Raw genomic sequence first — 11,352 nt, 5'->3', positions numbered from 1 at the left:
TGATGGATCGGTACGAGTTGATGGAGTACGACTTGGTGTGTGGATACGTGTACTGTAGTGTAGAACGGAGGGTACTTACACTCTCTATCAGCTTCAGACTTTCAAGGAAACCGAATCGCCATCTACTTTGAATGATGTACTAAATTACTAATTGCAAACAACATAGAGTTTGAACCACGTGATATGGGTGGATACAATTTGGAAGACGGGAGCTTTGAACCCCATTACCTAATAGAATCTTGATTATATTCTGCCTCGCTGATGTAGAACATAAAACATATATTGTTATTATCTAATTGGGTTTACTAAAAACAAGTTATTTTCGTTTTTATTATTTTAGCATAATTTAGAGGTGTCTAGAAGACTATTTTTGAGTTTTAGTAGTCTTAGAAAATTACTATATGACATAAATATATTAGAAAAGTGTTTTTTAAGCGTTTTAGAAGGTTTCTAAGATGATATGAACGAATTTTCTATATTAAAGAGATTTATGGACGAATTACCCCATATAAAGATTGTATTACCCACATTGCATAATTATTACCCACATTACCCAATATAAAGAGATTTATGGACGAAGATTGTAATCAACTCTTCATTATTATCAATTTATCAGTAAACTTATGTTTTAATTTTTCTCTTTAACATTCCAATGAACTTCTTATATCGCCTTCTGTTACGTCACTCCCCCGATTTGGATCGAGCCCACATCTCAACTTCATTGCTAGTGAATGATCTTGCTTTGTATCTATTCGTTTGTAAAAATCATACCATATTAACGCTTCTACTATAATCATAATATTATACATATTAGCCTGGACTCTATTAAAACAGACTTGAACATACATTGGAACGACTAAGTTATTACATCTCAATTGAATGTCATACTTTGCTAATTCACCCATATATGATATGGCCATATGGGCATATTGAATCAACTACCTAGGATAATACACAACTTTGAAGAAGACTAGGGATTGTGTAAGAGAGGTGATATATTGCATAAGACTAAAAAGACTCCAAGATAATTCAGAATGAGAGCAGATTTTCTCCGCCCGGGTGGAAAAGATAACATTTTACACCTTACAAAGAATTATTGACACCTGTCCACTCATTTAACCCAAAAGTTAATGCAACTAACAGTGTTAAGTGTTAGATAAAATCCGAAAAAAAAATTAAAAAAAATAAAAAATGGCTACAAATTAGGAAGATTCTGTGCGTGGTTTATCTCCACACACACACTCTCTCTCTCTCTCTCTCTCTTTCAAAGGAAAGTGATCTTGAAGTATGAAAATGATCTCGAACAGAGAACAATATTCTTTCCGTTCTTAACTTTTTTGTTTGAAAAAATGAAGAATCATTTCTACTAGGTATGTTATTCTCACCTTTTTAACAGATTGCAATTATATACATACTTGTATTTAAGCCCTATAATTTGTCCCCAAAAAATTGCAGAAAGGTGAAACTCCATTTGTATTATGAAGTTGCCAGTTGAATCAATTTTTTAATTGCTAAGTTTTCACCTTGGTAAATCTATGGTTTCAAGTAAGACTTGATCCAATATCTGTTAGTAATCACTGAAAGTTTATATATGTCTTCACAGTCTTGATTTGACAATATCAAAAGAAGTTGGGCGATGCTAAAAAGTAAGTTGAGTTTGATTATTGCTTACTCCACCTCAGTTGTCCTGAAAAAAATGTATTCCTGCAGATTTCAGGCATATATACAATGCTTAGAGCTTTGACATTCTTTTGTGAATTAAAAAAAAAGGAATGTATATAAATTCGTGTTTTGCTCATTGCCAAAGTGAATCACAGGACACTTGGTTTGCACCCAACTCCCCTAGAGTGCACAATAAGGTACTTGAAGTAATTAGCACATTATAGAGTTTACATCATTTGAGGGTGTAAGTTTAAGGAAAATTTTCTAGACTTAGATTTATTGTATACAGAGATAGTGCGTGATTAGCAACTAGTAAAAGAGTGGCATTCTCCTCTATGAGACAAAATATAGTAAATGCCGCAGTAGTGTTTCAATTATGTACTTAACAATTATGTGTAATGGATCTTTAGCTTAAATGGAAAAAGCGCTTGAGAATTGGACCATGTCTCCAATGTATCTCAAGAGATGGTGGTTCAAGTCCACCAAGATCCTTCAATGATTTGTAGAAAGATTGTCTAACTAGCCAAGGCGTGGAGCTAGGGGCAGTTATTTCTCTGCTTATTCTTCTTCCTTGTTTGAGTACTGGTAACATTCTTCTTCTACTTTCTGTTTACTTCTCAACTCCAATTTATGGTTTTTGAAGTAAAGTTTCTTTCTTTTGCTAACATTTTGTTTGGGGTGTTCAAGTTTGCATTTTGAAGTGTACCCGTGACAGTTTACACACTTTAGTGACTATTAAGGTTCTATTTAGCTCTGCTATGTTGGGATTTTTTTAAGGGTTTTGAAACAGTGCTAATAACTGACCAATTAAGCAGAGTGTCTCATGGACTGTGATCACAGATATGAACTTTCTAAGTAGCTAGTCTTTTTTAGTGATTATATGAGGGGTTTAGGAATTAGGAGCCATTTCCTGAAATATTAAGCAATGTTACAATGTGATGTACATATTATTGATCGTACATGTGAACTTTGATAGAAACACTTCTCCTTCCAAATTTCAGTTTTATCAATATTATGAAAATCATGGTGTGTATGTATATATTGAATGAGCACCAAAAAAAGAATGAGAACCAAGGTTTGATACACTATTAGCTAATATCAGTTGTTATGCTTCATCATGGATGCAGGTGGGAGTGGTTATTGATAAGATGTTGTCATTGCTATAGATTTCTTTGAGCCTCTTGGAGTTCATTTAATTAGATGTAGTTGTACGTGAAGCGATGAAACTAGAAAGTACTTGTTAACTATTACAAAAGACATCTCGTTTGTGTTCTTTATAATCAAAGCCATCTTGTTTATTTTAAACTCATTTTGATGAATTTCTTTATTTCCACATATCCCAATGATGAAGTATTTAGTAATCTGAACTTGCCATTATAGAAAAACGATGCTCCTTCTACAATCTGATTGTGGAGATTGAGTACCGTGGTTTCATGCGAGGTTGATATCAGGCGTTTTGAGGGATTCCAAGCCACACATACATAACCAACACCGTGTTTCATTTTTATATTTCATTCCTCCCATACAATGTTGTGTAACAGCTTAAGTGCTAAAAAACACTAATTAGCTAGTAGCATCCCAAAGCAGTATAATAACGTCATCGGCAAGTCATATTTGTCCAAAATACCATCATTATAATTCAAGAACACAAGAATTAGAGTGAAAACACTCAGTTTACAAGTTCACTGAATTTTAAACAAACACCAAATAAAAACTAAATGTAAGTACGTAAGTTTTCTCATTTAACTACAAATCAAGACTTTTTACATAAATGAAATATAAAGCAAACACTATTTTTTTTTTCTTTCCAACAACTAAAACTAATCTAGATAAACATATTGTAGTTTTTGCATATTGGTCGGAACTGATCTAGCCCACTTGTCCAACTTTCTTCTTAGAACAGTTTCCCACATTGTTGCTTCTGGCCATCTAACAGACTACCAACTTGGCCAAACCGGAGGTAGAGGAGCATTATCCTTTAGTACAATTGGCACAAAATGTGTTCCTTCATTTATGTGGCAAACAGTGATTATCTGGAACATTTCTTCTGAACATGTCCTCAACGAGAAGTACGTAACACATAATTTTGGTGGCGCTATAGTGACAAAAACAACATTAAAAACACTTGCAACTAAAGAACTCATGTCCGGCAGATCAAACCAATCTTTCTCATTCATTGTAAAAGACTTGGTACACTCTAAGTTTCTTTTGTGGCTTTCAAGCACGTCATGACCGTACAACTTTGCATAATAATCCTCATATTGAATCAACTCTTTCAACATAAGCTCCCTTACGGTCCTCCATGCTAAATCATCTGTATATCCTAACAGTATAGCTATGGATCTTATAACCATAATGCCCATCCGGGGTTACCTCAGCCAATGACTTAATCATATCGCAGATCAAAGGATTAAAGTCAAGCAAAATATTTTCCCACTTATGGTTGAGGTCTTCATTTTTTTAAATTATCTCCGACCCAAATTTTTTTTTTTTTAGTTTTATGTTTCTCTTCAATTTTCTTTTAGCTTCTTCTCTTTTCTTGCCGTCATTATTGCTGACAATTTGAGAGTCTTCCAAATCAAATTTTCTGTCAAGGAGTTCTTGAAAGCTAAATGAGTCAAGGTCATTAGACGATCCACTCAACCCCAGTAATATGGATTCATTATTGCTGAAGTCCAACCTTCTACGTGGCGATAATTGATATTCCTCAAATTTGAAAGCATGTATTAGTAAAGAGATTGATATAAGCTACATTGCTACAAAATGAAAATCTAAATATTGGCATGTAAAAGAGGTATCCCAACAACAAATAAAATGATATCGGGATAAACATACCTGACTGTATTGAGTTCCGATAGTATTATCTTCAGGATGAACACATTCATTTAAATCAGGTAGTCCCCACATGTTGGTTGATTGTGATTGCCCTCTAATTTGGTATAAACTACATTGCTACAAAACAAAAATATAAGTATTGGCATGTAAAATATTTCAGCAACAATAAATAAAATGATATAAAGATAAACATACTTGACTGTATTGAGTTCCAATAGTATTTTCTTCAGGATGAACACTTTCATTTAAATTAGGTAGTCCTTGAGCAAAATTTATATCACCTTGTTCTTAAAAAAAAAAGATGAGACAAGTTAAAATGTTAGGCAAATGTTAGATGAGAAATAAATGAGATAATATATGTGATCACATGGGCAAAATAAAAATGTACGTGAATTATGACAAACTTTTCTTGTTTCTCTTTATCTTTTTTGAAGGCACTTATGTTGTGCTCGTTTGCTTCCTTTTTTTTTAAAGTTTCAGTATGCCTTTCGGTCGGGTCCCGTTCGTTGGTCTCCTTTTTTTGCAAATCCAGATGCAACAACCAATACTTTGTCATCATTTTCCTTAACATTTGTGGTAACACCAGATCTTTTAGACTTTGAACATTGTCTTGGATATATTTCTTTCGTTGGTATAACCTGCTCAACTTCTTCCAACCCCTTTTGGAGTGCATCTTTAGCTTTTAGATATCCATTTTCATTGATTGCGCCCTTTGTCACAAGCTTCATTGATAAATGACATAGCTCATTGTACCGCAAAGATTGAACTGCATTGCAATTTGACAAATATGGTTTGCTACCATTGTCTCTTACAACTCCGACTTTCACTGCTTTAGTCCACCTCTGTAGTATATATTGATTAGAAATCGTATGTATATTATTATGATAAAATACCTTTAATATGTGACGACAAATAAGGCCAAGGGACTCCAACTTTTTGCAGCTACACTCCGTCTGAAAGTTAGACATGTCAATTGCGACCTTTCTTACAGACCCTTCTCTAGTAACTTCATATGTGTATGTTGTACCATTAACATTGCATTCCTTGATGTTATACATAAGATGTTCCTTATACTTAACTTCAAATATTTCAAAAACAGCATGTGTGTACATATCAGACGCTTGCTTTAGCATGGGTGTATAGACAAATAACCTTTGGGACATCTGAGATGAATTGAAATCAGCTTCAATTTCTGCCTGTCGTCGAGACTGAAGCAGACACTCAAAACGATGAACGAACTTAGTCAAACTGTACTTTCTCTTCACATAATTTTTCAAAAGACTATTTGTACTTTCCCCACGTTGAGTAGTGGTCATGTCTGCACAAAAAAATGTCTCGCCCATACACTAATGCTCATTTCTCCTTTATTTTGATCAATTCAACCAATCACTTATTTCCCGAAAGATCATAATCACGCAACGTAACATCTTGTCCCATCTTGATAAAAAAATATCCTCTGTCTCATAATTGTATTATACACACTTTTTGAAGTCGTTTAGAAACCCAGGAACTCTGTATATATGGTGGAGGTACTTTCCGACATTTAGATATATATATGCCACAAACAAAGACGATGCTGTGTTTCGGGAAAAACAATTGGGATATCCTTCGCCATTGCTGGACATTGGTCGGTAAAAATAGTCTTTGGTGGTTTTCCTGACATTGTTTTTAAAAAGGTTTCAAACAACCATTTAAAAGACTCGGTACTTACATCAATCAAGCGCACCCCCAAATATAATAGACTGCATATGATGATTGACACCAACAAATGATGCAAACGGTTGTCCATACTTGTTTGTTCTGTAAGTCGTATAAAAAACAACAACATCTCCAAAGTAATTATAATCCATCACTGACGTTGCATCTGCCTAGAACATATTTGATAGTTGATTTTCATCGTCACGCAACTCATCGTAAAAGAAAGATAGATTCTCGGCTTTCTTCTTTTTAAAATATTCTATAATTGCATTTCCATCTTCGTGCTTGCCAAGTTTTTGCTCACACTTCTTACGGAGATAATTTTTATAATTGATGTATGTAAAACCAACATTTTTTAGTCCTCTAGCTTGATGCATCGTCATATATTTATAACCATCAATAGGCACAATTCCTGTAACATCTAAACTACTAATTTCCGCTCCTTGTGGCTCTTTAACACGCCTTTGAGACCTCAACATATACGTCTTGGATGGGGTTGCTAACTCATGGTTATGTTAATGTACCACCTCAGTAACAACCCATTCGTTTTTCACATTCAAAACAACCATGCGAGCTTTGCAACCAATTCTTGTTTCGTTACGATCATTTTTCACATTTCCATTTCGCTTATCTTTTTTACGCACACCTTCGTTGAAACATACAAAGAACTGCCTCCTCAATGTTCTATCTGCCCTATAATATATTTTGTCTTTCCTAATACTAAAACCCATTTTACAAGCGTAGGAATTATAACTTGCATATGCCTCTTCCTCATATTGAAAAAACCAATCCCTCATATAACAAATCTTCCATTGTTAGTTAAAGAGATTTTCTTTTCTTTAGAGTCAAGGCCGGCTCTGGGGCAAGGCCAACTAGGTCGGCCCGGGCCTTAGAGCCCCCGAAATAAACCCATAATAATAAGGCCCCATTCCAACCGCCACCACATTAAGCTTGGGTCCGGGTTTATCTACTATATATCAAATGATCCGGATACAAAAAATACTCCCCACAGATAGAGAAATTAGAATAGCAACCAACTACACTAAATAATTTTGGATGCTTATTAGGCATTTAAAATATTTTTGTAGCATAAATAATAGGTTATTTAGTTCCTTTTTAAGAATTTGCCTTGGGCCCCCACAATCTCAGAGCCGGCCCTGTTTAGAGTATGAATAAAACTTATCTTTTAGAGAGTTGAAGAAGAGGTCGAGATTGTGAAGATTCCCCATTTTTCCACGCACAGAATCTTTCCTCACACACGTAATCTTTCCTTATTCTTTCTCATTTGTAGCGATTTTGTTTTGATTTTTTTGGTATGAAATAAATGGACATGTGTCAATATAATTTTGTAAGGTGTAAAAAACTCTCTTTTCCCGGGGGGAGAAGATCCAACCTCATTCAATTCAGAATAGCCTCCATTTAGAGCATTCATACATTGACAATCTGAACACAACCATCTTTCTAATTTCCAATAGTAACACTTGTTCTAATTTGAGCTTTAGGGTGCATCTCATATTCTTCTGCCAAATCTTATGTGTGTGCCTGCTTCCTACATAAAATTATTTATTTATGCCATAGATTAATAGTGAAACTAGCACTTGTTTTGTGACTTACTAGCAATTACCTGTAACGAAATTCATAGTTCGATTGGCAAGAAAAACACAAAATGTCCATTAAAATAAGACGATATAAACCAATTATCGGGCTCGCAACGTTGATATATATAAATGACATACGCAATTTAAAAGCGGACTTGCACATTGCACTAAGGATTGATTTTTGGGAGATATTACTTCTATTATAGATAGTATCTCCACAAAAAATCATCTCAATTCGATGTGTTTAGTTTTGTCAAAAAAATATTAAAATTATAGACTCTCACATAAATTTCAAACTTGAACTCAATTTTTTGTAGAATTAGACATATTCAAGAGAGTAGTTAGTTTTTTTTTTTTTTTTTTTTTTTTTATCTGAGATAATCTCCGTGTTGTGAAAATCACATCCTCTTAAAATCAGCACTTAATTCATTGTATAGGTAGGCATGATTACATATGTCATTTCTCAGGATGTTGACATATGTAAAATCACGCCCGTTATAACAGTATAACCAGCCAGTTATAGTGAACAAGTCGATCCAAAAAACAAAAACGTTACAGTGACGTAGCCAGCCGCGTATGTGTTTTGCAATAGCCAGCCAGTTACACTGAACAAGTCGATCCAACTTTCAACTTAACAAATTCCTCTCTGGCTCTCTGCTGCCCAATAACCTTTGGAGTGGCTGAAGGGTTGAAACCAGAGTAGTGAGCTAATGCGATGGTCTCTAGTCAGCGAATAGCAAATTATTGATGGCTGCGCATGGCTTTTAGCACGCCTCAATTAATGTTGAGGAATTCCAGTTTGTAATCTATAAGACAGTTGACGGGTAAACTCAAACGAAGGAGTATCTCCCATCTCATTGAGCAGCAGCTGGTAGATGTCATGTATGACAAATATAAACTTATCATTATGTCACCCGTGACAGCAGAGTCAAACCTAATAACCGGTCTTATCCATTTTCTGTCTTGTCTCCAAATCCCAAAGCACATACGCGGCAAAACACTTGACCATCATATCTTAGGATGCACACAACAACACGTGCACACAACTTTCGTATTCCGTGTCAAAAAAGAAATTTCCAGAAATTAGTATGGACAAAAAAAGGAAAACCCGAGAAGAAAGTGGCTGGCCCATAAAAAATGCCAAAACAGGAAAATCTTCGTGACCAAGAAAATGAAATCAGGAAAGTTCCAAGGACACGTGTCAAACAACGGCTATTAGTAGATTAGAAAAGTGGCAGCTGGTGCCAGCTCATCAGTTATTTTAATGTTTCTAAATAAAATATCTCTCGTATTTTCGGGACTATAAATAGTATCCGAAACTAACTTTTGAGAGATTCTTCGCAACTCTTGAAAGAGAAAACTGAAAAAAAAAGACTTGAAAACCAACAGAGAATCAAAGAAGAAGAAAGAAAGGAAGGGTAGTTGAGTGACTGAAGAGCAAATAAATACACACAAGTTTGATTGGAGTTAAATTGTTACCGCGCATGTCTACAGATCAATTAGATAGGTAAGTTTCATTTGGGTCTGTTTTTTTTGTTTATAATTTTTTTTATGAAAGTTTTTAATCAATTTGTTTGAAATGGTTTATGGTTTTTCTTTCTTGTTGATTTGGGCATGAAGTTGGTTTCTATTTGGGGATTTTCTGGTTTATTACTAATTAGGTTCATTTGGGCATTTTTTTTTTTTTTTTTTTTTTTTTTCTTTTTTTGGGGTTGGGCAGGTGGGACCTTGATCATTAGTAGAATTAGTAATTGAAAGATTCAATCTTTGGGTCGATTTCATGTTGAATTCGTAGTTCCTTTGATTCAAGATTCAGTGTTTTGTTCCATTTTATGTTAATTAACTTTATGCTAGTGTGTGTTCCTACACTATGGGCATATTTATTTTGGGTTTGATTGTTTTTGTGATTAATTTTGTACTGATCTGGTTTCTGTTTGATGGAATTTTTCAGGAAGAGAAAATCGAGGAGTAGACGCAATGGGCCAAACGCTGTAGCGGAGACTCTCGCAAAGTGGAAAGAGGCTAACAATCAGATTGAATGTTCTGAAGATGGAGCTAAGCGTCGTAGAGTCCCTGCTAAAGGTTCTAAAAAAGGATGCATGCGAGGCAAAGGTGGACCGGAGAATATGCATTCCAATTTCAGAGGTGTAAGGCAGAGGACTTGGGGAAAATGGGTTGCAGAGATTCGAGAACCTAATCGTGGAAGTAGGCTTTGGTTAGGTACTTTTTCTAGTGCAGTTGATGCTGCTTTTGCTTATGATGAGGCTGCCCGAGCTATGTATGGTTCTTGTGCTCGTCTTAATCTTCCTGGCGTGGTAAAAGACTCGTCAAATGATACACTGACAACTAAAAAAGCGGCGTCATCTGCTACTGAATCCACAACGACGACATCGGATCAATCAGGTGTAACTGGTGGAGATTGCAGTGTGAAAATTGAGCACCAGAACGAGTACCCTATTCTTGAATCGGAACACTGGAATGCAGAATCGAGTGCCACTTGTGCCCTGTCAATGAGTAGAGTAAAGAAAGAAGTGGAGGAGAATGTGGATACTGCTCCTCCCCTTGTTAAACCATTAAATCAGTATGGAAGCCAAGAAGATTACTTGAAGGATTACAGTATTGATGACATGTTTGATGTGGAGCAGTTTCTACAGAGTCTCAATTCTGATCCTAACATTCAGCTTCTTCCAAATGAGAATTACCCTTACAATCCTCCGGGCCAATTTGGAATAGGGCAGAAGAATCCTAACAATGAGCCTCTTCCAAATGACAGTTACACTTACTATCCTCAGGGCCATTTTGGATTAGGGCAACCTGGATTTCCTGTGACAAACCAGTTACAGCAAGGAGGTGTACCTGATTTACCATATGAACTGCCGAATCTGGATGTAAAGCCGTTAGGGAGCTTCCAGTCCGTGGACGAAGCAGGCGAATTGGAATTTGGTTATGATTTCTTGAATGACTCATGGGCCCCTAATTTGGATTTTGTGATTCAGTCATGAAGTGGAGGGCGATCTTATTGATACCTTTGATGCATGTTCTTTATCTCAGGACTCTTGGATTAGTTAGTAGTGTGTATAAACTCATGTTTATCTAATAATTTCTTTCGTTCATTACCGGATTCTCTATAGGTTTTTTAGAGGAGAATTTGGCTGACTTGACACTACTCATCCCGAGAGGGAGGGTTTATGACATTGTTTTTTTACTTGACAAAATCATCTAAGTTGGAGCTTGAGTAATCTCTCTTGTAAATATTGAGGCAGATAAAAAGTTAAAGAAAGCATAATAAATTTGTTTGCAACACCTTGTTATGGGGACCTATATTGTTGTTGTTTTTCTTTCTGAATGTTTTATCTTTTTGATGTCTTTAGACTGCACCTGGAACTTCAAGTAAGGTTTTTTCCAAGGCTTGTTCTTAAGCTTCAAAAGAAGGTTGGATATGTGGTTTGTTGACTTTGTTCTCAACTTGCTTCAATATGTGGTTTCCGGTCCCCAAGGCTAGAGTAGTAATATACTCGGGTAGACCCTCATAGAAATCGTAACTACAGGTCAATGATCA

The 11,352-nt window shown here is 35.4% G+C and overlaps 2 protein-coding genes across 2 annotated transcripts; one reads left to right on the top strand and one right to left on the bottom strand.

Moving 5' to 3' along the window:
• Positions 1-4,973: 4,973 nt before the first annotated feature.
• Positions 4,974-5,813, bottom strand: LOC147490005 (protein FAR1-RELATED SEQUENCE 9-like). Its single transcript, XM_086574783.1, has one exon. It carries the CDS (start codon positions 5,811-5,813, stop codon positions 4,974-4,976), a length of 840 nt encoding a protein of 279 aa, XP_086430909.1.
• Positions 5,814-9,094: 3,281 nt separating this feature from the next.
• On the top strand, positions 9,095-11,114 carry LOC147490004 (dehydration-responsive element-binding protein 2A-like). The gene is made up of 2 exons (XM_086570178.1): positions 9,095-9,300; positions 9,745-11,114. The coding sequence occupies exons 1-2, from the start codon at positions 9,278-9,280 to the stop codon at positions 10,793-10,795; spliced, it is 1,074 nt and encodes a 357-aa protein (XP_086426304.1). The 5' UTR covers positions 9,095-9,277; the 3' UTR covers positions 10,796-11,114.
• The last annotated feature ends 238 nt before the right edge of the window (positions 11,115-11,352 follow it).

This window comes from Coptis chinensis, chromosome 7 (assembly GCF_015680905.1).
Source record: "Coptis chinensis isolate HL-2020 chromosome 7, ASM1568090v1, whole genome shotgun sequence".
Lineage (NCBI taxonomy): Eukaryota > Viridiplantae > Streptophyta > Magnoliopsida > Ranunculales > Ranunculaceae > Coptis > Coptis chinensis.
Note: the sequence above shows the minus strand (reverse complement) of the source record. Positions and strands in the feature narration are given on the sequence as shown.